This window comes from Alosa alosa, chromosome 15, assembly GCF_017589495.1.
Source record: "Alosa alosa isolate M-15738 ecotype Scorff River chromosome 15, AALO_Geno_1.1, whole genome shotgun sequence".
Taxonomy (NCBI): domain Eukaryota; kingdom Metazoa; phylum Chordata; class Actinopteri; order Clupeiformes; family Clupeidae; genus Alosa; species Alosa alosa.
The window spans coordinates 22,574,967-22,602,013 of record NC_063203.1 but is presented as its reverse complement, the minus strand read 5'-3'; the positions used below and the strand labels follow the sequence as shown (position 1 = coordinate 22,602,013).

General features: G+C 44.8%; 1 protein-coding gene across 2 annotated transcripts; it reads right to left on the bottom strand.

Annotated features, from left to right (window-relative positions):
* Positions 1-33: 33 nt before the first annotated feature.
* On the bottom strand, positions 34-27,047 carry porb (P450 (cytochrome) oxidoreductase b). 2 transcript variants are annotated; one of them, XM_048264144.1, is made up of 16 exons: positions 27,026-27,047; positions 22,473-22,662; positions 12,808-12,856; positions 12,283-12,411; positions 11,621-11,770; positions 10,252-10,376; positions 9,668-9,757; positions 8,060-8,158; positions 6,769-6,885; positions 5,419-5,537; positions 4,818-4,999; positions 3,907-4,056; positions 3,424-3,691; positions 2,546-2,691; positions 470-555; positions 34-233 (listed from the first exon to the last, which is right to left on the bottom strand). In XM_048264144.1, exons 2-16 carry the CDS (start codon positions 22,646-22,648, stop codon positions 89-91), a joined length of 2,031 nt encoding a protein of 676 aa, XP_048120101.1. In that variant the 5' UTR covers positions 22,649-22,662; positions 27,026-27,047; the 3' UTR covers positions 34-88. The 2 variants fall into 2 exon arrangements, with proteins under 2 accessions (XP_048120101.1, XP_048120102.1); XM_048264145.1 differs by lacking the exons at positions 22,473-22,662; positions 27,026-27,047 and adding an exon at positions 15,770-15,980.

Genomic DNA, 27,047 nt, shown 5'->3' with positions numbered 1-27,047 from the left:
CTTGTGTCCAGCCCCCTGGTACTCCCCTATACTGTTCAAGGGAGGAGGCTGGTGCTTGGAGGGGGTGGGGTGGGGTGGGGATAGGCGTTTAGCTCCACACGTCCTGCGAGTAGCGCCCCTTTGTCATCAGTTTCTTGACATAGTCGGTGGCCTGGGCGTGCGTCATGCCTCCCAGCTCCTCAGCGATATCGTAGAACGCCGCCTGCACGTCTCGTGCCATGTTACGAGCATCCCTATGGATGGATCACAAACAGGTCTCATTTTTGTCCTGACATTTTTACATGGAGTTTCTTGGAACATGAACATACAAAGCAAACCAAACCAAGTCTTTTTCGTTTTGTCCCCACAATTTAGTCAACTAAACAATCCAATTTAATAAAACACTCCAATCCCATTTAGTAAAGATGGGCCTCTGCGTTAGTTAGCTAGGCTAGGAATAAATAAAAGCTGTTGTGTGATTTCCACTCACCCACAAATGTAGATATGTGCACTTTGTGAGTGGACCTGGTTCCAGATCTCCTCCTTGTTATTCTTTATGAGGTGCTGGACGTACACCTGAGATAACACAAATCCAGAGGGAGGGAGAAAAGAAAGAAAGACACACAGAGAGAGAGAGAGAGAGAGAGAGAGAGAGAGAGAGAGAGAGAGAGAGAGAGAGAGAGAGAGAGAGAGAGAGAGAGAGAGAGAGAGAGAGAGAGAGGGATCAGAGACACAGTATGACTAAGAAAAGCAGCACCACACACTCACAAAGTACATTTCTTCATCATCATCATCATCATCGGTCCCATTTTATTTGGATGATCCCCTATAAGACTGTCTACAGATATCCAGATTATAAACTGTCTGAACTATAATTTACGGTTAAGGTTATGGATTAAGGTTATGGATTAAGGTTTGGTTTGGTTAAGGTGATGTTCAGTAGACAATTATAAAGAGTGAACTTGAATTGAATTTGAACTTGAACAACCCACCTTTAACCCTATGAGGCCTACATTCTCACTACCTTTAGTTATAAGTGTTTATCCTGGTCATTGTAAGTGCCATTCACACATGCTATATATTGTTTTTTTCAGTCTAGGCTACCCAGACCTGCCACCATTTCATGTATTAATACACTAATATTTCGTTGGACTGCCTTTAGCTTTGAATATAGCACGCACTCGCTGTGGCATCGTTTCCACAAGCTTCTGCAATGTCACAACATTTATTTCTGTCCAGCGGTGCATTAATTTTTCGCCAAGACCTTGTACTGATCACGGGAGATTCGGACCACTGCGCAGTCTTTTCCAGCACATCCCAAAGATTCTCAGTGGGGTTAAGGCCCGGACTCTGTGTCTGGTGATGAATTCTTACATTTTGAAACGTATCTCAAGCTGCCAGCTGGACATTACTTTCATTGTGTGTAGTGTCCTAAAACCATGTTGGAGGGAGACTCTGGGGCAAGTTACAGTAATTTGTAGTGTGCCTTACAGAAATAAATACCATTTTTTATTTAGTGATGAAAAAATGAGCTTTCTGCGCTCCACATCTGTGACACAAACTGATGCATGGTAGCCTGTGTGTGCACTCATGACGATTCTCTACAAAAACTTTTTACTGCATTGCAATGAACAAAGTTAAGGCAAAAAAGTGTTCCTTTGTCGAAGTGGGATGCAATGTGAGCTTTGAATTGGATACCATGCAGTAATTTGCTAGGATCTTAAAAACGGATTATGAACATGCTTTGCCATAAAGGAACACAAACATGATGGTGTCGGATTACGAACATGCTCCGCCACGAAAACATTGGGTAGGTTGAACTTATTATTTTGCGGTCACTTCATCTGTTTTTGTAACATGATCCTTTTCACCCAGAAGGATGTGCTTGGCATCAATGGATAGCTCTGTCTCCTCTTTCATCTGACATTCAAAGTAATTCAAACGACAGTAATGGGTGCGCAGGTGAGCGCAGAGTGGTATAGACTGTAAATATGATGCAATTTGATTTAATTTCAAATTCTGATTATTTTCAAATACTTCATAGTAGAGACAAGTGCCTAGTCTTGTTGGAAAGCCCAACTTCTGCTCGGGCACGCAATAAAGGTTTCATCTCGCTGCAACGAATAGTTCTGGAGCAATTTAAAGGAGCAAGGTTAAAGTAAGCTGAATAAAGTGTCATCTTACCATTCATGTATCATAATTAGAGCAGTACCATCCCACATACTGCAGCTATAGCAAGGACATTTCAACACCCCCCACATTGGTCATTGTGTGGGTATATTTACTTTCTCTGTCCATTTTCTTACACTAACCAGTCAGAATCTTACATAATTGGCATGATCAACAGGAAATACATAAGCTAGTATTAGCCTCTGTTCAGCTACTGAATTAAGCCTGTTTAGCTACTTAAAATTAGCTTCTGTGTAGTTTTGGGATTAAGACGAAACACAGGGTAATAGACAGATATTGTCTAATGCTGGACACTGCTGCTGCTGTTGGCAGCAACCTTGGTGCCCTATGACCCAACGGGGGGCATAAGCCGGACGGTCTATCTGACTGGTTGTACCTTCTGATCCTGGTCTCTGGAGAAGGCCACATTAAGCTTGGTTAGAACGCCTGTCTTCTCAAACTCCTCGAGCTCCTCTTGGTACAGGTAGTCCTCGTTCTTGTGTCGGCAGCCGTAATACAGCACTGTCTCACCAACCTCTTTTCCTGCAGAGTGAAGACACACACACACACACACACACACACACACACGTTAAATCAACCAAGCCACTGAGTCACGTCACTTACATAATTGAGATGGATAAAGTGATAGTAATGCAGTTGAGTTCCGGTGGCTTGAGTCTTCCATAGCATGTTATAGCTAAAGGACAAATGAGATCCAGCACAACACAGTACAGTACATTAGAGATCCTGCAGTAATGGACCAGAGTTTAGCGTTTCCTCATGTTCTCAGATACACAAGGCTTTCTCTCCTCATACAGCTGTATTCTTACAGCTTCGTTCTACAGCATGTGCAATGTTTATAGTTTACTGGAGACAGTTACACACTGTAACTGAACACACTAGAAATCTGTATGCATGCAGACTAGTTGGCTGAGGACCTTCTGAGTTGCCTTCTGAAACGAACCTGTCAGTCAACTTATGCAAGTCATGAAATTATGTAAATGACTTGAAATTAAATGAAAATATGAGTGGTGCATTTTTGCCCCAAGTTATAATACAATGCTATGCATGAATATGAAAATGTAAAACAAATCTCCCAAACTAGGGACTTAGGTCCTTTTGCTCAAAGAACAATAATCATCCAATGTAATGTGAAGCAACACAACAGTGTTTGTGTGTGTGTGTGTGTGAGAGAGAGAGTGTGAGTGTGAGTGTGAGTGTGTGTGTGTGTGTGTGTGTGTGTGTGTGAGAGAGTGTGAGTGTGTAAGGTGTTACCTTGCTCCTTTAACCAGCCGCGCTCCTGGATGAAGCCCATGAAGGGAGCGATGCCCGTGCCGGGCCCGATCATGATGACCGGGTTGGTGGCCTTGAAGGGCAGGCGGAACTGGGACTTGCGCACACACATGGGCACGGTGGCCTTGTGGCCGTTGTCGGTGGGCAGCTTGCTCTTCAGCCAGTTGGTGGCCACGCCCTTGTTGGTGCGGCCCGTGCTGGTCTTGTACTCCACCACCACGCAGCAGACGTGGATGCTGTTGGGGTGTACCTGAGAGACCAACAGAGGGCACCAGTGAGCTACACCAAAAGGCTCTGCTTACACAAACAGGCAGTGTGCTAATGGGGACATTGTGTTGTTCTCAAGTGAAATGAGATAAAAACAAAATATGAAATGTTTTAAATGAAATGTTGGTGGATCAGGTGTGTGTGTGTGTGTGTGTGTGTGTGTGTGTGTGTGTGTGTGGTGGCGGGGTTATGGCCCACCTTGGAGGAGGAGGCGATGGAATAGTATCGCGCCTGCAGGCGAGGCAGCAGTTCACACAGGTGGTCAGCAGGGGGCTTCAGCGATGGCATGTCCTCAAGGATGGCTAGGATGTTCCTGGACGGGTCCAGCACGAAGCTCTGGTACAACGCCTGACCAGGAGAGCAGAGAACAGGGCTCAAATATCAGGGAGTAGCAACAGGGTCACACACACACACACTTTAGTATGATCTCTGCAAGTGTTGGAATTATAATACTTTCTTGCCGTGGATTTGACATTTTTTTTTGCCATGGACACATTGATTTGTCATGAGGAAAGTAAGTGTTTCACTGATCTGATGTTCTTAAATTGAACAGTGTTGGAACTCTGGTTCTTTCTATGCACAGAGTAAAACATAAATGTCCCTATCCAAACTCGTCTCGTATTTTCAACACAGAGCACAAAAGCAGATTAAGCTTTTGAACTTCAAGCCAGCTCACAGAAGGGGAAGTAATAGCTAGGATAGTTCACAGCATAGATAATACTCCTGACCTTGCTTGTGCACTCTCACAAGGCTACCGAGACGCAAACCTGTTAAATGCCTTTGAGTGTGAGTAGAGGTGATCTGCTGCTTTCCTCAATCATTACAAGGGGGCGAGTATGAACACAAAGAAGTTATCGAACCATTGTTATTTTTTTTTTTTTTTTTTTTTTTTCCTGTGTGAGTGATGCTTTAATTATGTTAAAGGCAAGCTATGTGTCCCCCTCTAGTTAGTCACACAGTCTTGTGCGGAGAAGAATTTGTATTTTCAGCTTAAATTAATAGATTCTCTGGAAAGCTCTTCTGTCTCTTATACAACAGCGTCAACATCAGGCACAGTCTCAATGAGACTGAACGGAGATGGAGATGGAGATGGAGATGCCCCCCTTCACCTTGCCCTCGGAGGAGGAGGAGGCCATCTTGCGCATGTTCTCCTGGTCCTTGGGGTCAGTGGCGTACTGGGCCAGCTCATAGAGCACGTTGGTGCGCGGAGGGTGCGTGATGTCCAGGTAGTGGGTCAGAGCGGTGCGGTAGGTAGTGGGGCAGGGGAATGGGTGCTTCTTATTGGACTCCTCTGCGAGGGACACACACACACACACACACACAGGATGGTGGTATGGACTAAACATGACAGGGGAGCCAGCACATTTCCTGAGTTTCTACACAGCACCAAAGAAAGCTGACAACTTGGCACAATTCCCAAGGTCTTTGATGAATTTTGATGAAAGTACTGTCTTAGGAGTTGTATTTTGAAGCTGTGGTCACAACTCACAAATAATACATTTACATAATTTCAAATTACTAAGAAGAACTCTCAAGAAATATGAAATTCAAATTTGTAATCTGTATTTAGTAATGACTGAAAAACTAAATCTAAACAAAGTCTGATTTCCCTCCCTCAGATGCGTGGGCAGACGGAGAAGCCTTCAGATGATGCTATTCATCTTTCACACAGATGTTGCACAAACACACTCCACAAGGTTAACGTCATACCGTCAAGGTTGTTGAGAGAGATAACAGTGTCGAGGTCCACTCCAAGGATATCACCCAACTTGGTCACAATAGTTGTGTCATTGATGGGATAAACAGCCACGTGATCTCCTGACTCATACCTAGAAGGAGAAAAAGAGGTAGGTAGAGACAGTCAGTGAGTGAGTGAGAGTGAGAGTGAGAGTGAGAGAGAGAGTGAGAACACCTTTCAGGTCACATTCATAATTTGGTAACAGTCACGTACGCCCCCTCCTGAGGAATGTCATTCAGGCAACAGTGCAGTACAACACCATAAGCCCTCTGCCAAGACTGATGACATGCTGAAAAACCAGCACAGTACAGTTATAGCTTATAGGGTCTGATTAACAACCCAGATAAGCACTCAGAAATCATTCAGGTGATTTCAAACACTGCTGTAAGCAAGCCTTATCTCACCTATTAGCACCGTATCAAAGACTTGCCACAAAGCAAAAACCACACCAATGACATCATCCGCAAACAATCTCTACTATATCAATATGCATCTTCAGTTCAGCCTTTCCAATCATGCATTTCACTGACTGATATCAATGTTCGAATGTTTTCTACAGAGCTGGCAGTGATGACGCACTACTCTGAAGAGAGCACTGTGTCTCTGTTGTTCCTCTCTAAATTATGTGGGAAGCATCTTGGCTTTGGCCATTTGCAGTGTTGTTGTACTCGAGTCCTCGAGTCATGAGCTAAATTTAGAGACTCGTGACTTGACTTGAGCACTGAATGACTCGAACTTGAACTCGTACATTCAAACCATGCAGACTTGGAAATTGAGACAAGGACTCGACTTTTTTTTTGTACGTCACATTAGGCTATAACTGTAATATGTCATTGTAATATTATTTGGTAAAGGATTTTAATATCTAAATTATTTTTAGTATTAACATTAGTGCAATGGAGTGTTACTGCTTCATGTCATACATCACGTCATGTTCCTACAAAACGGACGTTAAATTTAATGGCGCCAAATGCCTGGAGACATTAATGCCCCAAAGGTTGTCAGTTTTGCATTTGATAGTGACACGACTCGGACTTGACTCGGATGAGTAGTGGACTCGACTCGGACTTGAACACTGGAGACTCGAACCTGGACTCGGACTCGAGGCATAGGGAGTTGACTACAACACTGGCCATTTGAGCCTAACGTATTTCTGGAAATTACATCATTCACACACACACACATACAGTCAGTTCTGCGTTCACTCAAAGATGCGCTTAAAGGCCAGGCTCACATATCCAAACACCTGTAATGGTATCCTATGGTGAGGTTCATCCATCCTAACACCTGTAATGTTAGTCGTTACTCTATTTGAGCGTTACCTGATCTTGGATCCGGTGATGTCCAGTTCCAGGTGCATGAGGTGGCGGTCGCCCCCCTTGTTCAGCTTGCGGTTCACCGTCACCGGTGCCAGGAAGGGGTTTTTAGAGTCAAAGGGCCTGCGAGAGAGAAATGAGAGTCAGAATGGCGAATCACACACCCAGTCACAATTTATTTTTTAATGGACATTAATGTATATTTATTTCTAAATTTCTCCCAGTAATAGAGTGCAACAGGGGCCACAAAACACAAAAATAATTAGGACGTCGACACAATAAAGATGCAAACGAAAGGCAAAGGGATAAAACTTCTAATTTCTCTTCCTGTGTACAAAACAAAAGTGGGCTTTCTTAGAAGCAAAGACATGAGAGAAATTTGTTGTGCTAGTTGCCAGGGGGCCTCGCATCACAGGGATCACTGAATTAGCCCATCATCGCACCAAGTCTACCAAGTGATACTGTTCCGAGGAACAAGCTGACATAGCGGGTGAGGCAAGTAGATAGGAAGCGGAGATCAAACTCCGCTTCCTATCTCTGGAATCGAACGTCGCACTAACATAGCTATTTTACAGCTCCCCAACCTGCCGCGTCAGAGCCGACGTCAGACGTGCAGAGGAAGCCAAAGCGGCGAGGACACTTCAGTTAGTCAGTCTCACTTACGTCATCGATGGACCATCGGCGTGATAAAGGGGGTCAGACTAGCGGTGCTAAACAGAACTGCAGGAAACCCAGGTGCTGGTTTCAGTCAGAGTACACTTTGGGCTTTGAGAAAGTGGATATACTACACACCAACTATTTTTAACTAAAAGGGGCGATAGTAGTCCTATTCATCTCTTCTAAATGCTATGAATTCGCACCGCTTCAGGTCAGCCAAGGATGCCGTCAAATAAAACAAATAACTAAACTAAGCTAAACTGGTGATACAACTCTAACTGAAAGTACATTTTTGGTATACACCTTCGACTTAGATGATATTTGCGAATACATTACAGATTGATTACAATAAATTACAGATTCACAGGCACTAATTTCATTGATGGGCAACTGGGAACAAGTAAAGGAGTGGGTCGAGTCTTAATTAAAATTAAATTAAACACACAGGTAGTTTAATAACTCGGCAACGTCATCTTGCTAATTTAATACTATGAGTAAGAACCTAGACATAGAAACATAGAAATTAAGGTCATGAGCTTTTATGGTTCTGTTAAAAATAACCATCCTTGCCGACACTGTCGATGCACATGCGGTAATGCTGTGAGGAGCTCTGTGAAGCCGTGATTGGCTGTGAACTCACGGTTTCTGGCTCTCAAAGCTCTTGAGTCGACCCAGCTCTCCAGTGTACACTTTGTTCATGTTGAGGTCGTCGTGCACCTTCAGCTCGTACTGACGGATGCTACAGCAGGGAGAGGGAACAGAGGGGGATCAGCACAGTGTGTATGTGTTTGTTCTCACATCATCAACCTTCATGGTACAACAGGTGTCTGTGTCAAGTTTAAGTAATCAACAATCTTCAACTCATATTGGCAAATGATACATCAGGGACAGAGGGCAGGTTAACTCTGTGTGTGTGTCTGTGTGTGTTTGTTCATGGTGAGGTAATCCCTCACTTTCGCTCATAGGTTGTGGAAATGGGGGGGAAAGGTTGTGTGTGTGCGGCTTTATCCACCATCTGTCAGTCCCATCCATCATTGTGTCTGCCTATGTGCCCGACTTCAGTATCTGCCAGAGTGTGTGTGTGTGTATAAGTGTATACTGTGTGTTTGTGTGTAAGTGTGCTTTCGTGTGTGTGTGTGTGTGTGTAAGCCTAAGCTTGCTTTGATGGTATGAAATTACAATGATTTAGTTTCAAACACGACTGCATTCCAAATGACAACATCAATCTTCTGTCAACATGCCTTAATTATACTGGTTTGTATTATGTTTGCATTTATAATATAGGTCGTCATTTTAAAAAATCTTTGTAAAAACCTTGGTGTGGGTGCGAGTGAGTGAGTGAGTGAGTGAGTGAGTGAGTGAGTGAGTGAGAGAGAGAGAGAGAGAGAGAAAGGGATGATCTGCAGATGTGCACATCACAGAGCTCCCCGGTCTGCTTTGATGGGGATGAAGCTTTGAGAGGCTAGTAGGCCATGCTAATGCTAATGCAGGAGATTTCAAAGCAGACGGGGAACAGAGAACAGAAGGACAGCAGCTGCAAGGCACCAGGACTCCGGTGACAGTCTAGGGCTGTCCAAAAGGACACAGTCCCCAGCTCTCTCATAGTCTCAGGGCTGTCCAAAAGGACACAGTCCCCAGCTCTCTCAGTCTCAGGGCTGTCCAAAAGGACACAGTCCCCAGCTCTCTCATAGTCTCAAGTCTGTCCAGAAGGACACAGTTCCCAATTCTCTCAGTCTCAGGGCTGTCCTACAGTCCTCAGCTCTCTCATAATTTCAGGGCTGTGTAATGGTTGTCCACTCACTCACTATACAGTCGAACACAGCTCAGTTCTCTCATGAGGACTACCAGTGGTATGTAATTAAAACTCAGCCAAGTTAAGGCTGCTATTCTGCCCAGAACACTGCATACTATAAAAACAAAAATGTGGGTGTCTGTCAGTCCACCAGAGAGAGAGAGAGAGAGAGAGAGAGAGAGAGAGAGAGAGAGAGAGAGAGAGAGAGAGAGAGAGAGAGAGAGAGAGAGAGAGAGAGAGAGAGAGAGAAAGAAAGAAAGAAAGAAAGAAAGAAAGAAAGAAAGAAAGAAAGAAAGAAAGAAAGAAAGAAAGAAAGAAGAGAGAGAGAGAGAGAGAGAGAGAGAGAGTACAGACAGGTCACCCTCATCAGAGGGAGTGACTAGCCTTGAGCCTGCTCTGAGTTTGATGCATGCAGGGCAGAAGGGGCAGGGAAGATGGGCTGGTTAGACCACTAACCTGGACTCCTCGCCAGTGGCCTCCACTCCAAAGTGCTCACACATGGCCGGCCAGAACTGCTCCCTCCATGAGACAAAGTCCTCCTCCAAGCTGAGCAGACACACAGACACACACACACACACCACAAATCATCATCATCCACAGGGCTTACACTCAACACAGTAGAAACAGAGGTGAGGGGGAGGCACATGTTTGTCATTTAGAGACGATCCTAACGAATGGAAAGATGTGCAAATGAATGCCCGGGCTTCTATTCAAACAACTCGACCGGAGGCTTGGCTCTCAGATAAAGCAAGCCGCCACTGACTCACTGCCAATGGAGGAGAAATAAATTACTGTCCTGGTAGATAACTAAGGTTGTACGTGTCTGTTGGAGAGATTTGCAACAAGTATTTACAGAGTAAAAGGACTAGAACCCATATATCTCCAGCTTCAAAAACACACAAATAATTAAATCCAGGATGTGTATCACCACAAGTCAGTGTCATAAACAAGTCCTATCTTTCATTTCTTCCAGGTCTTTAGTAAGCGCTAGACTACGTCGCTCCTCTTTTCTGATTGGTCCACACCCTCGTCATACTCACTTGCCGTCGTCGTCTCCCATGCCAAGGTCAAACACTCTCTTGCCTCCAAGCTCTTCCAGTCTCTTGTCCACGTATTTGCCCATGGCGTTGTAGTGCTCGTACGTTTTATTTCCCAACGCAAACACCTACACACACACACACGGCATTCAGTTTCTTATTAATATTAGGATGCTCCTCAAACAGATGCTTCCATCCAAACAAAGCAACGTACATTTATGTCAGCACAGCAGGCAATTTCTGAAAATGCAGCCAATGCCTTTAATGCAAAGTACTGCACAGAAAAGAACATAGAAAAAGGGCCCAGTCATATATATAAGCACTCATATCTATACTTATGTTATGGATCTATATGTGTGCACCCTTTGAAGGCAAATCTAGGGCCTAAACGCTGTTGTTCAAGTCTTAACCGAGCCTGGGCTCAAGATGCAAATGTAAAACACATACTTAAATACCTTCCAAGGAAGAGAGTGGAATCTATAGTCCAAGTCATCACACAGCTAACCCAGAGGCTTTGGCTAATCTGCCCATTTCACTAGTGTGTGGGAAAACTACACAGACAATAATCCCTTCGCAGGAGTCAAGGGTCACTGCAGTAATTGACCATGGTGAAAGAGATAAGGCCTCTGGGGTAAATATTTGTTTCAGTCATGTGTGCTTTGAGTGAGTGAGTGAGTGAATGAATGAGTGAGTGAGTGAGTGAGTGAGTGAGCAGAGGGGTGCTGGTGTCAAGTAACTGCTGAGTCACTCAACTGGGCCACATTCACCAGTCTGTCAAAACTGCTGTGTCACTGCAATCCCCCAAAATGTTGCTGCATCAGCGAGACTTAAGCAAGAGCGGAGTTTCGACTTCTGGAAGAGTGGAGTCTCAAATCCAGATCCTCATTCACAAGAACATGACTCAACTTCTCCATTCTGTGGAGACTGATGTGAACCATACACTGGCTCACATCAAACCATAATCACAATGACTGACCGCAGTGGCCGATAGTGACATGGGTCAGTCATAATAGCCTGACGGTTCGACTCAAGGAGTCCTTCACACCCTTAATGCTGCAACTGTGATGTTCTCATGTGGGTTTTCTTAGAGCTGCCCCTTTTCAGTAATAAAGCATCTTCACACAGCACTGATGGTGAATGACTGAAATCAAGTCCCTCGACTTGCCAAATTTGCTGAGATCACTTAAATGCTTGGGCATGGTCTTATTTGCCCCTCCAGTAACATCCTCTTTCCCACAAGAGCATGACTAAGCGAGTCACGTCATCAAACAAAACAACTCATTCTACTCCACAGGCTGAGAAAGACTCAAGTCATGCTGGGACTGGCAATAAAAGAGGAAATGATGTTGAGGGAACAGGAAGTGGAACTCACGGCGAAGTTGAGTCCATCCAGGTCTGCGTCGCCTTCCTGAAGCCAGTCGTAGAAGTCCTGGGCATTGTCCGTAGGGTCGCCCTCGCCGTAGGTGGCCATGCAGAAGATGGCCAGAGAGTTTTCGATCTCCGACAAACGCGCCAACTCCGACTGTAGACAAACACACACACACACACACACACACACACACACACACACACACACACACACACACACACACACTTACTTACACTACGCAGCAGCTAATGCAGGAATGCAGTACAGAGCCAAGGCACCCCAAGACTGTAAACATTACACAGTCGAGGACCACACACAAACACTCAAACACTTGCAGCTGTACAGACGCACACGCATACACAAAACACTTTTTTATTACTGATAGAAATAACAAAACAATACAAGTACAACAGGTAAAACTCACTCACTTCAGTTTTTTTTCTAGAACATTCAGGCACACTTTATGAAGGCGCCCTTATGGTTATGGTTATGGGATTTGGCAGACTTCTTTGTCCAAAGCGACCTTACAAAGCCCTTATCAAACATAAGGTCATTTTTGTCATTTCTGCTGTACTGTGAAATTGTGATGTGACTGGAGGGCCTATGAGGAGAGGTCTCATGATGAGGAGGAGGAGGAGGAGGAGGAGGAGGGGTCTAATGATTACCAAGTCGTACTCCTCCGGGTCCGCTGCCATCCCCTTCATGCCGTAGCGCTGGGCATCCTTGGACAGCCGGTTGGAAAACTCCTCGGCTGTGCCCGTCTGGGAGCCGTAGAACACCACAATGTTTCGGCCCTGGCAGGGAGAGATGGCAAAGATGATACACACATGCGCCACAGTTCACTCTTCAAAACAAATGTGTGTGTCTGTGTGTGTGTGTGTGTGTGTGTGTGTGTGTGTGTGTGTGTGTGTGTGTGTATGTGTGTATGTGTGTGTCAGAGCTCCAGTAAAAAGTCCTTCAAGTCCTGACATGAACTTGGCAGAGTTACACACATCTGAAGTGAATAGAGGGCAAAATCTGAACAGCCCTGTCATCACACTAAAGCGAGATCTCACAGAGCACAAAGGCTCCATTCTAGAAAATTGCGATTTAACAGAATTTATAAATATTAACATTGTTGAACAGAATCAGCTGGATCTACCTGCCAGATCATTGCACTGGAATGCAAAACTACTAAAGTGCCAACTTACGGTTTTCTTCATTTTCTCGATGAAGCTGGTTTCCCTGGTGCTAGGGGCTCTGGAGAAGGGAAGGAACACACACACACACACACACACACACACACACACACACACACACACACACAAAACAAAGTTAGTTCACTCAGCTGTCATTCATTCAACTGTCTCCAATCACTCATCAGCCTACAGCCGGGCATGGGCCAGAGCAGAGGGGCCGGACCAAAGCCAGAACAGGACCAGCGTCTGCTCTCTACTGAGCGTGCTCAGTACGATCACCATGAACAAGGCCGTGCAACAGCAACACAAAGGGGGGAGAAGCCTGGCAGCCTCAGTTTCACTTCATTTATGTGATTACAGGAGCTTAGCAGGAGGCATCTCGCCTTGAGGACCCAGGAGGCGGCTGTAGACAGGCCGGCCCAAAACAAAAAACAACCCGCAGGGGGAAACCATGCTGCCGCTGGGTGCATGTGCAGCAGCACACAAACGCTACGCTAGGCCAAAGCTTTCAGCACCAGATCATACGAATAGGTGCTGACCAGCTGTACTACTCCACTGGGTTTCATGGAAGAGCAGTACACCAAGGGGTTAAAGTTATTATATATCGTATAATAAATATATTCTTTCATACCAACGATATAGCGCGATGATATTGTTTAAATAAATGATGAGTTCATTTTTTGCCTATACAGAGGTGACCAAGAAGCTAGCAATTATTGTCCAAAAAGTATTGCTACACCACGATACTCAATATGTTGTCCAACAGTGAGCCATTTTCCCCCGTTGCACCGACACTGGATTTTAGGGTTCCCCCACCTGCCAAATCCCACTTTAACTACCGAGTACACCCATCTTTTTTTTTTTATTTAATTCATTCTGCATTCATTCTCCCAATTAACTCCTGTATGGGAGACCACACTGAGATGCTACTATATGTATATTGGCATAGACTCATGCTGTGCTATAGTATATTTGATAATGGTACAGACTCATACTATGGAATGCTTCAGCAAGTATATTAATAGTGATATACTACGAAGTAATATTGAGCATTGCTGCTGTATTGGCATAGCCATGCTGACAACATGCTGATGCACCAGGGCTCCGTAAATCCAATATGCAAAAACAACAACAATCTTGCAAAACATTTACAGCCCTTCAGGACCCACATACCATGCAGGACAGCGAGGGCTCTTACGTACCTCTTCAACACACACACACACACACACACTCACACACAGGGGCAATAGCACACTTATCCTGCCCTGATCTCCTCTCCAGTCTTCTCCTCTCTTAGTGCAGCGCAGCTCTGACCCAGTGACCGTGTATGGACACACCTTCAGCCTTTAACCTGCTGTCCACTGCCTACACCAGTGAAAGCACACACACACACACTCCGCTCCATTTGAGGGTTGTACATGTGTATGACTCAGCTATGACTCAGTGTGTTGGTATGCTGCCAGGGTTGGAAACTAATTTCTTAAAATGACTTAAATATCGAACAGCCACTGACAGACAAATGGTCAAATTCAGCAACCTCTCAACAGCAAATCATCATTTTGTGTCTGAAATCTATCAGCCACTTTCATATGTTACCATTTAACAGAACATTTGGCTGGGGCCTGTCCCTGCATAACACGTCTTGTTGACTATTGCATTCAGAGGTTCCTCCATGGGTTGTAGTATGGCAATTGATCCATAGACACAGCTGCAAAATAAGAGTTCTCCAACTGCACAGCGGCTAACAAAGGATGAGGATTATTATTACACAAGGGTTACATAGGGAGAGAGAGAGAGAGAGAGAGAGAGAAAGAAAGAGAGAGACTCCTCTTCCTACTCTGCTAAATGCTCTGGGACACTGGCCAACTGTTGCACAATAAACGGAACCAGTTTAGTTTTCTTCAGGCGGAGGGTCGTGGGTACCGTCTGAAATGGGGGTCTGAGGAATGTAAGCAGCCTGTACGTCTCCCAGCCCAGCAAGAGCTCACTGCTGATTGGTGCACACCCCTTTCTGTATTCAGAAACACAGTGCAGAACTCAGGCATCAACACCACACAGCGTCTTAAAGAATATAACACACACACACTTTTCAGTGCTTAGGCCCAGCATAAACAACAACACAATTCATCTTAACAGTGAATGCTCAGACTCAGAGTCATACAAAGAAGCCAAAAACTACAATTTCACAAAGATCAGTGTTGGGAAGAGCACACCATTGGGAATACCATAACTACAGTTTTACTGAGATCAGTGTTGGGAATACCACAACTACAGTTTCATTAAGATCAGTGATGGGAAGAGCACAACTACAGTTTCATTAAGATCAGTGATGGGAAGAGCACAACTAGTTTTACTGAGATCAGTGTTGGGAATACCACAACTACAGTTTTACAAGATTAGAGTAAACAAGAAAACTCGGTGTGAACACCACTGCTGTAACCTAGGGACCAAGAGGGTGATTTTACTATCCAAACTAAACCCACCTACTTTACAATCCCTCTTATGAGGCAATACCCAAATAAGCTATGCATTTCTCTATATTAAACTCTATGTACGCAAAACCAGCCGACTTCCTTCCGGCCTCACGTAACAGAGCAGGACACGTTAACCACCAATGTGTTCCATGGTACTGAGTTCCCCAACATGTAATTCAGGCTAAAATGTCACAAAACAAAGATATCCGCTTTCAGTATTTAATAATAAAAAAAAAAAAACTTTTAAAAAAAAATAAATAAAGTAAAATAAACAGACAGCAGAGTGCATGTTTTCATCCTTCCCTCCTCCCAACACATTCCGCAGGCGTTCTCCCACCGTTAGTGAAGCGTCAGCATGACTCTGGCACTGCAAAGGCCAGTCAGATAGACACAGACACAGACGAAGGAACCAGGGCCACATGTATGATGGGAGTGTGTGTCCATGAGTGTGCGTGCGTGCGTGCGTGCGTGCGTGCATGTCTGTGAGGAGAGCCACTGACCTTTCCGCAGCAGCCCTGCGCTCCTCCGGCAGAGAGAACACGCAACCCATGATGCTCGGTGGCTGCCTCCGAGCTACACCACACGCTGCGCTACGATGCCAGCGCTCCGAGCCACAAGCAAGCCATCAGGTCGCTGTTCACACACACACACACTCACACTCACTCAAGTCACGCACAGATACACACACACACTCACTCACTCAAGTCACGCACAGACACACAGATACGCACAGACACACACACATACTAAAGTCACGCACAGACACACAGATACACACACTAAAGTCAAGCACAGACACACACACACACACACACACACTAAAGTCACGCACACGCTCAGTGATGCTGACAGCCGAAGCAGCAAGCATGCGGCGGGCGAATCACACACGCGTTAACGTCCAGTCAGGATGACGAGCCCCCCCAAGATGGAGACGGATACACGTAGCTGGTGTGGTCCTCTACAGCAGACGCGCTTGTGGAAGGCTGGCGTCATCACCACCGGTGGTAGCTGCGGATGGGGGAAGGCAGGTCCTATCTCGCAGCACAGACATGGATGGAGGAAGTCCCTGGCGATTGTTTCAGGAGGTGGAGCAAATGCTGACCGCTTCCCCCTGGACGAGCGGACGGGAGCGTTACGACGGTCACAACCCGAGCGTGCGGATCAGCGTGGAGAGGAATGGTCTTGCAGATCCTGTGGAGAGCTTACTCAAGCGCGCCGTGCTCTCTGTCTCGTTCGCGCTCCCTCTCTCCGTTTGTGTGTGTGTGTGTGCGTGTGTCAGAGTTAGAAACAAGAAAGCAGCCGTCCAGATGGAGATTTTGACACTGCTACCTATTAGCACTTTCCCTTTCTCTCTCTGCTGCTGGAAACAAACTGCTGCGGTGTTGCTCTCTCAGCGCGTGCACGCACACACACACACACACACACACACACACACACGCACGCACGCACACACGCACGCACACACACACACAGGCAGTCCTACAGAGTGGCGGAAGGCGCCAGTAACATCTGGCAACAACGAACAGAGCTAGACAGGGAAGAGAGACCGAGCCCAGCCTAATGAAATCTCCCGTAAATGCCAGTAAACGCAGAGTTCTCTCTCTCTCTCTCTCGCGCTCCCTCTTTCTCTTTCCCTCACTCCGTTTCTCCCCTCCTCCTTCTCACAGCCCCTGTTGTATCCCCTTCCCCCTCTCACTCACTCTTTCATTCACACAACTCTCTCTCTCTCACACACAAAATCGCTCTTTCTCTCTCACGTACCGATTCCAACAAGATGAATGAAGTTATAGTTCTATAGCCAAAATGAACCATAAACATGCACCCTTATCAGGGCGAAGACAAGAGAGAAACACAGAGAGAGAAAATGAAGAAAATGAAAGAAAGAGAGAGTAGGAGAGAGACAGACAGAGGGGGATTGGCCATGTTAGAAAACACTTTCTATGGAAAGCTCACTTCACTGAAGCCCAACCCTCAGTCACACACACACACACAGCCCCCCACCTTCACAAAGAGTGAGATTACTATGGCAACCTCATCCATCATAAAGGGATTCTCTTGTGGCAAGCTAGGGCCTGCGCCATTCAACCGACCAGCGAGGCAAATTAGAGCTGGCCGACCCAGAAGAGGAAGAGAGAGGAAAAGGGACGAGGAGAGGGGGGCAGACAGAATGGGGCGCTTGTCTCGCGCCTCAACTTTCCACCTTTCCACAGGCTGAGAGAACGGCTTTGGCTGGCCTTTCCCCTCCCCCCCCCCCAACGCTCTCCAGGGCCGCATTAAAGCCAGTTTTCTTTTGCTTTTTTCACTCCCTCCATTCCCCCTATTAAACAGAGGAGAGGGCAGTAGGGAGGTGGGCAGTAGGGAGGTGGGCAGTATGGGGGGGGGGGTGGAGAAAGGAAATAACAGGCGTGCTCAAAAGAACGGGGAGCGAATTGGGAGTGACGTAGGCCTGCACGTCTGATACAAGGAGGCAGGGGAATTCCCGGAAGTAGAAGAATCAATGTAAGCTGGAGGTACCACTTCTCTGCTAACCCCATAGAAGCCCATTCATTTTACGATTTTTTTGAAATACCATAACTTCATATAACATTTATCCTGTGCCGATATTGTAGCTTTTGTGTAATCTACATAAACAATAAAAGGCAAAACAAGACTTGACTACCTCGTACGCAACGTTAGGTTCCCGTAAGAAGAATGTTTAGCATGTCCGGTTGTAGTGAAGCTAACGGAAGCTCAGTCCAGCCAGCACGGAAACTCATGAACAAATATAGTATGTTAAAGCATTGCATAGAGGCAAGTAAACCTAATGAAAAACGGCACTAACGATGATCATTTCAGAGGTTTTCGATGTATTGACCGTAGGTCGGAAAAGTGGAAAGAATATTAGCTTCAAAGCTATAACTTTTTTGTTTTGTTTTAGCATGACTGTTTTTGAAGATGATCATGTGTGGTAGCTTCAACATAAACACGACTTGGTATCACTCGTGAGGATGATATTAATAATAATACATAAATAAATGTTTAACTTTGATGACTTTGAAGGCGAAGGAAGTGTGAGAAGAATTTCTGTGTATCTATCATATGAGTTACAAGATTCAGTTCGATGGCTAACGTCACAAAGTAAAGTGTGAGTCTGCGCAGTACTGGGGGGACCAACTGAAAAATCGTTCTATTTGACATTGAAAACGACGGAGTCTGTTCGTCCATTTCTTTTACTGTCTATGGTCTGATATGGACTCCACTTCACAAGGCACCACTTCCCATACTTACTCATACCCACACTTACACACTCACACACACTTCCCATCCCAACCTTTCGGTCGGATCCTAAAGCCTTTTGGTTTTGGTACGTGCACATCCACACCGAGCTTTGCCAACACCCGCCGACGGTGACATTTATGTCACCTGGACCCCACGGGACCCTTGTGTGCTCATGGGTGCGGAAAGCAAATACTCTGATGTGTGTAATACTGAGTAGAGCTTACTTCACACACACTCGCTTACTTCACACACTCTCTTACTTCACACAATAGCTTACTTCAGACACTGACATACTCGCTACCTTCAGACAGTCAACACACTTGCTTGATTCCAACACTCACACACTCTCTTACTTCAGACACACACACCTCCTGAGATGCAGGCCTTATACAGGGTTCATCTACAGGGCTCAGGGGGAAAGGCCAGAGACCAGTGCTGGGGTTAGAGCTCGCTATCCCTTCCTGTTAACAGCCAAATGAAACCACTACAGTGTTTCCCACAGAATTAAATTCTATTTGTGGTGGTAGGTTTGCAGAATTAACTTGAATGCAACAGTTTTTAACAAATTAGCGCAGCGTGGTTATCATGCTAACCAGATTTAAGCACAATTTAGTACAACCTGGAAAATAAGTGTGGTGGTCAATGTTGATATTGTGGTGGGCCGCCAGAAATAAGTCAATGTATGGGAAACACCGCACCACCACCCTCCCTCTTACTCACTGCCTTGCACCTACACATACACACAAGTTTGTCACGTAAGCACTTCCTCTCCCTGGCCTCAGGGATGCCTTCGGCTTTACACAAGCCTCCGGCAGAACACGCCCCAGCTGCTTCCCCTCTGGCCACTCAAACACACTCCTCCTTGAGCCGTCACGGAGATTAATTATGGCTCAGTTAAGGCTCAGTTGTGGCTCAGGTGCTGAGAGAGAGCTGCCGCCTACTGTTCTACTCCATGAAGTGGCATGAATGGTGTAAAGCTGCACCGACATCCAGTAATTAAAAACCACAACAATAGAGTACCAAAGCCATAATGGTGGTTTTCTTAATCTATTTAAATAAATTAACAACATTTCCAAGACGTTAGTATAATTTTTCAGAGGAATCACATACCTGATGACTTATAATGAATGCTACAATATAAAATAAATATATATGATTAATGGTACAATATACTGACCAATGATTTCAGAGCAGCCGCATAGCATTCAAGAATCTTGTTGTTCAAGAAACAACAACAACAACCCCTCCTTCAATCCCTCTACTACATCTAATAATGTCACCTATTTTTTTTCTCTCTATCTCTCTCTCTCTCTCAACCATTAAGTGCGTAGGTCAGTCAGTCACGCAACCCTTTTCCTGTGTCTGACCCTCGGGGTTTGGGTGTGTTTGTGTTGCCTTCTGGCCTCACGCCCCTCTGGCAGGGCACCGTGTCCATCAACACCATGCCATTTTACATCATGGACCCTCCTGTGCCAACTCAAGACTCGTCAACTGGTCTTTCCACAGTGTGTAGTTCCCAGTCGTGACCCCCCAGCTGATTTGTCTTCAGACAAACAGGTTTTCTGATGGATAAGCCGTGTGTAGGATAAGCTGGTAACAGCAGCACTGTGAAGCTGATGTAACTCGAGTTTCCCAACTGAACAAAAGGGCAGCTGCATTCATAATGCCCTCAATACCTGAACTTTTCTCCACATAGACGCATGGGCGTGACTGGGTGAGGTGTAGCCTCTACTGCACTCAGAGAAGCTAAGCATGCAGCTGTGTAGTGTGTGTGGGTGTAGGTTTATGTGTATGAGTGACTGCATGTTCACATATATATGATTAGATCAGTCAGCTCCTAGAGCATGTTTGTAGCCGTCATCATGCTAGGTAGCAACACATAAGTATAAGTATATATACTTTTTTGATCCCGTGAGGGAAATTTGGTCTCTGCATTTATCCCAATCCGTGAATTAATTAGTGAAACACACTCAACACACAGTGAACACACAGTGAGGTGAAGCACACACTAATCCCGACGCAGTGAGCTGCCTGCTACAGCGGCGCTCGGGGAGCAGTGAGGGGTTAGGTGCCTTGCTCAAGGGCACTTCAGCCGTTCCTACTGGTCGCGGATCGAACCGGCAACCCTCCTGTTACAAGTCCGAAGCCCTAACCAGTAGGCCACAATTGCCCACATGGCTGGGTAGTCACTAGGGGCTGAGTTGGAATCTTGTCTGAAGTGCTGCCCCCCGGTCCATACCAAACCAGGGACAGATCAGAGCCAGATCTAGGCTGAATGTGTTGCTAGTGCCTGTTTCTAAGGGGAGGGCAGGGTGGGAGCGTTAAGGTGTCACCCTGGCAGACAGGAGAGGACTGGTGTCCTGTCTCCTGTAGCAACGGAGGAGTGCAGCTGGGGCCATCGGAAGGACAGAGTGTGCCAAACAAGCAGCCTTGCTCCTCTGGAGATACAGGAACACACATGGGGGCGTGCGCATGCGCACACACACACCTCAACAACAGAGCTGTATACTGTACTCTTGTTTGTGCAGAGAACTATGTGAATCACAAAAAATTAACCAAAGCAGAACTGCTGTTGCTGATGTTCTTAAAGTAATTTGACTGAGCACTTTTACAGCACATTTTCTATGTTTATTGACAGACGTCATTGTCCATTTTACCAGCTCTTATTACACAATTGCCTTAATCTGCAGGCTTGCTGGACATTTGATACAACCCCCACACACACACACACACACACTATTGTCTAAGCCTGGCAAACTAACAGTTAATCTCAATGAGAGCATAGACAAGGCAAACAACCAATTCCACAATCCAGATTCAAATTTCTACAGGATGCACCAAATACAGCACATGCACCTGAGCAGAGTGATCACAGCCCACAGACAGACTTAACTAGACCCCTTAGCTATGGGTGAAGCACACTACATGACACAGACGCATATTGGAGTGCTTACGCCATGTTTCCATCTGGTTTGGCAAGAGACACAAAAACAACAAGACCCTTGAGACAGGACCGGGATAGAACACCACATCACACTCGACATCCCACTGAAATCCCAAACAGGGACCTGAACAACTGAACAGTTCGGTTTTGCTGAAATTGAGGTGACCCAGTCAGATGGGCTGTTTCAATTCACGGGCCAACATCACACACAGGAGGTGCAACAGCTGTGAAGTAAAAACGTTTAAAAAAGACAGGAAGGAAAGACACTTTCACCAAATACAATGAGAACAGCCCTGATAAGAGTGGATAAGAACACGGTAACCAAGCGTTGTTAAGTGCAACATCTTGCAATAAATTAGCCTGAAACCACATAATTCTTAAGCCCCTGATGTACTCAAGAACTCAATTCAAACACATTGCATAACATAGTCTTACGTAAAACTCATGTAACAAGAGTGCAACATTTCCCTTCCTTTTTTTCACTTTAGTTTGTCGACGACAGCAAGTTTTACATTGGCACATGATTTCCCTCTTTCTCTGTCTAAAGAGCTGGATTAATACTGGAGTTGAGTAACCACCAACCCACTTTCCAGGTTTCCTGATGGCCATGCGAGATCTTAGAAAGCTTACAAAAGCAGCCATGTAAAGCTGGTGCAACTAGAGTTTCCCCTCCGAACAAAATGCCAGCAGCTTTCATAATGTCCTCAATACCTGAACTTTTCTCAACACAGACATGATCAGACAAGGTCTAGTCTATCTACTCTGCTCAAAGGGGCAAAAACATGCAGCGTCTTATCCCATTGTTTCTTTCTGACTGGAAAGGATTTAAATGAGCCGAGCCTTGGATGCCTAAACTGAACACAGGACACCACTTGTCCACCTATCTGTGAGACTTCAACTGTTATAACAGGAATATAACAGTGCTTCCCACAGGTCTACTTTCCTAAATATTAAACTCATTCACAGCTGATTATGGGGAGGGGAGAGAGGGGGGTACTCACGGCATGTCAAGCTTCTTGAACTCGGGGATGGGCTCCGGCTTCTTGCGGAAGGTGAACCAGTAGATGACCAGGCCAGCGATGAGCGAGAAGAGGAAGATGTCCAGGTTGCTCAGGAGCGGCTCATCCGCCTCCATGAGATCGGGCTGGGTAGGTGCCTCCGACTGCACGTCCGCCATGATTGATAGCAACACTGCAAGGGTGAGAGAGAGATGAGAGCTGAGAGCTGAGACAACATTACAACATCTGCCATAACTGATAGCAAGTTAGAGAGGAGAAACAACGTTATAGCATTCGCCACGATTGACAATCATGTCGGCCATGATGGATAGCAACACGTTAGGAGACCGAGCAGGGGCAAAACATTGCCATGAGTACTAGTAAGAGTAGGAGAGAGTAGCGACAACAAAATAACATTCATTCAGTCTGACAGCAAGGAAAGCTGAGCCAATAAAAACATTCAGACCCAAATGTCTACTAACGAGACTGGGGAGATAGCCTGGCTAGCGCCACCACTTCTCAATGAGACGTGGTCTGGGAACCAAACGTTCATTTTCTCGTATTTGAAAAAAATGCCCAGATCCGTTTATTGGGTGCCACGGATGTCTATCAAATGCGTCTGTGCATAGCTCATCATCGTCTTGCTTTCCCCCCTGTTCTGTGATTGGTTCCCTATCTCAGGCGAAAAATTTGCTCCATGGTCTCCAGGCTGCCTTAGCAGCGTGAATCAAATCACGCGCAAGGCAGCATGGGAACACCCAGGCTACTGGGGAGATAGCAGAGAGACAACATTAATGTCCGCCATTACCATACCCTGCATCCACAGCAATGGACCTATCCACACACCCTTAACAGAGACTACTTATGCATCTTACTACTGTACTTGTTTGCAATCACATAAAGCAGGGGTCTCAAACTCAAATGAGCTGGGGGCCAATTCTGCCAACGTCATCTGATTGGAGGGACGGCTATTTCTGAAAATGCAATGTTCTTTTTTTCAAATACCACACAAAACTGCAAACAGAAAGTGCAAGTGTTTTTATCTAGTTTTAGACACCTGTGCTAGCAACCTTAGCTTATAAATAAAATAATGATAAAATAAAGATTAATACAAATTATAAAATAAATGAAAAACATAAAAAACAGGTATGTGTGTGTGTTTCACATGAAATACAAATATTTCCTCTCATAACTTTTTTAAACCTGGCAAACTAAGCATCAGGGTTAAGAAAGCAACACCATTGGATTTTTATATCAAAATTTAAAAGGCCATGGCTTGAAAGTGGTCAGAGATAAAGTTATACTGTAAATGTAAAAATCTTTGAGTAAAACAAAAGTTTATGAAGGGGGTAAATTTACCCATCTAATTTGTCACTGGATGGCAAGCACCTCAAATTATGCACCTTTCAGTAAATACTGGATGGACATATTTAAGCAGGTTTCCTTTCCTTTTTTCATATTACCCACATAACAAATTAACAGAAAAACACCTAAGATGTAGCCTATACCAACACCTAAGATGTTGTGGTTTAGTAATAGATTACTACAATATAGGCCTACAATAAAGTATTCTGGTCAAACAGTTCCTATCGCGGGTAATCTGCAGTACCCAGAAGTTCGCATCATATTGCGGGTGACTTTGTAGTTCTTTAGAGCCCTATTTCTACTAGCCCTGCTGTCTGTACCACATCCATTACGGACACCATCATCACGATTACCACTGCAACCTCCAAGCTATGTTGGGCAGAGGGTCGAAACAAGCATGGTATGCTTGGACACCGTTGTATACACGCACCTCCATTCACAGACGCACCGTGACTATCACCGTCATAGACGATCGATCATAGGCTAATCTCCAAAAGGATATTCTCCTTCAGAATTAGAATAGGTGAATAACATAGCTTACCTAAGACTTCATCACACGTGAACGTTTTTCAACATTTGGTGTAGGCCTGGCTATTTCTGCTTAATTTCTGCTTCAATTTCTGCAACACTATGGCCTGCATCGCTTCCGCGTCATTACAAATGCACGTCTTTGTGTTTCTCGCGTGTAATACAAGTATTTCCTGAACACTTTGCGCAGCGATTTTGGGTTTGAATCAAGCTCTGGATGTCTTGCACATAGTGGAGCAGAGTAGGCCTACAAATGAGATTTGTCACCGTACCTGGATCTATCGTCTATTTTAATCAGTATCGTTGTTTGTCGCAATTAATAGCCTCAAGGGCCGGATTACATTATTATTTTGTCATTCGTCGCGGGCCGGAATTGGGCAGGACGCGGGCCGGGTGTTTGAGACCCCTGACATAAAGGCTGTCACACACTGCCATAAATCACTATCGCGTCGCTGGCCGTGTGTGTAGGCCTTGTGTGTTTATTTGTTTATTTTGTTGGTTTTAAAGTCCTGGGTGCGGTGTCTGCACGCTCATGCTGCAAAACTACAGAAACGTCAACAAACTACAGGTCAGAGGCCAAAGATCAAGTGAGGCGGTTACACCCTAACTCTCTCGTTCTCAAGATCAGCACTGGACTGAATACTACAAACTAATGTTACATAGCCAAGGAATACCTGCACAGAGACCATGCAAAATCAGTATTTAAATTATTTCAATGTAAAATGCCTCCAACATAGACTACACCCTCTTTTTAATGTACACAACAAAACCACAAAGAGGGATGCCCCAATCTTTAGAAGGTTCCAGACTTGGATTGTAAATGGTGGTCAATACGTTTTGACATTTTACAGAGCACAAGACAGCAGAGTGCTCTTTTCCCCTCAAAAAAAAATCAGAGTATCCCTACACTAGTATACCAGATAAGTCTTTCAGTTACCTTAGTAAAATACTACAGTGTAGGCTAACTCATAAATACTGGTGAATCTCCCATTGGTCTTCCCAAAGGAAACAAGAACAGCCTGATCTGTTGGTTCTCTTGTTTACTCAATGACTGAGTAAAGGATGTAAAAACAAGTTATTGATCTCCTGCAATTGTAGCAAGTCAGTCAGTTAACTAAAATGATAAACTTCTCCACAGCTTACAAGTGAGTGATATCTGACAAAATACATGGACAACCAGGAAAAACAATGTCAGTCAGATTTCTTTTATGTTGCCTGTTAATCAGTTTCAGACTCTTAACAGTGACTTCAATCAACTGAATAAATAACTAGCCCTTTCTCAGCACAATGTGTTTTTACTGGGATTGACTGAGCAGTTCACTGAGAATTAAAGGGAGAATTTTAGGGAGTTCATCCTACAAGCCTGTTAGACACAACTTGGACAAAGGCCACTTGAAACTATCAATTATTAAACTCAGAACCATGACGTGGACAAGTCTACAAAATCAAAATGACTAAGACTCAAACACAGGTATGCAATGAGAATTCATATATCATTTGTCTATCAAAACGCCCACAATCACAAATCTCTCTTCGCCCTCCTCTATTAGAAAATTTAGCATCAACTGCTGAACATCAGATCACCAGTTTTAAGTTTTACACCAGGCGGAGAGCTACAGACATTATACAGAAATATACAATAGCTACAGCTAAATAATTTTACTGGTTCCAAACAAAAAGAAGATATTCGTCTGACATGAATTTCGAGAATGCGCAGTGTCAGCCTAGATGCTACAACAGGGGGCTTCCTTCAGTCCATGCAGTGCATTTTACGGACCCTTGGTCACATGCTCTGACTAGACACTGGGCAATCGCACGCAGCACTCCCATAAGAGCCACAACATGAAATCGTCTGGGAGTCTTGAAAACGTCAGGGACAGCTAATATTCAAGACAAAACAAAGTCTGTGCCGAGCTTAAAATTTCAACATTAACATTACCCTAAGTTAGCGTAATATCTGTAATTTAACTTCACTGTATCGACCAAAGATCAGTTCGATAATCGTTATGTCATTCATTGTGTTAAACTACAATAGGAGCTTGAATTAGCGAAAATCTGTCGGATTTGGTTAAATCTAATGACGACGTTGGGATAATTTCAAACGAGTTCAAGAGAGTTCAGGATCACAAAGCCACTGATCACCTGCTATCTTATCTCTTGATGCATTGACTTAAGTTAGTGCATTTATCGTTCTGCAAATAACGATTAACGTAAATCAGAAAGTTGACTCGAATGAGCGAGCAAGGATTCGTCTTGCTGGTCACCAAAGTGTAACGCTAACGTTGAGTTGTTTGGGTAATTTATTGGGCGATATCAACCCGTCAACTTTAAGCTATGTTAGATACAAACAACATAGTCTCTTTAATATATGAAGCATCTATGTGGTTATATTACAATAGTTGTATCTTCTAATGTCATCTTCTGGAACAACGTTACTGGTTACATCAAATCAGTTTTGAGAAAGTTTATAACTTCATTTTATCAAGCTAGCGGCAGCTAACAATTGCATACCCCGTTCCTGACACTGTTAGCTCTGCAAACTACTGTGATGAACACTGACGTAAATTATATCTGTCTAAATATCAACTGTACAAAACACTGATATGTCCATAAAAATGCACCAAACTTCACAAATATGAGTGCAAGAAAGTTCACCCACTCACCCTCTCACCCTGTTCTGTAGAA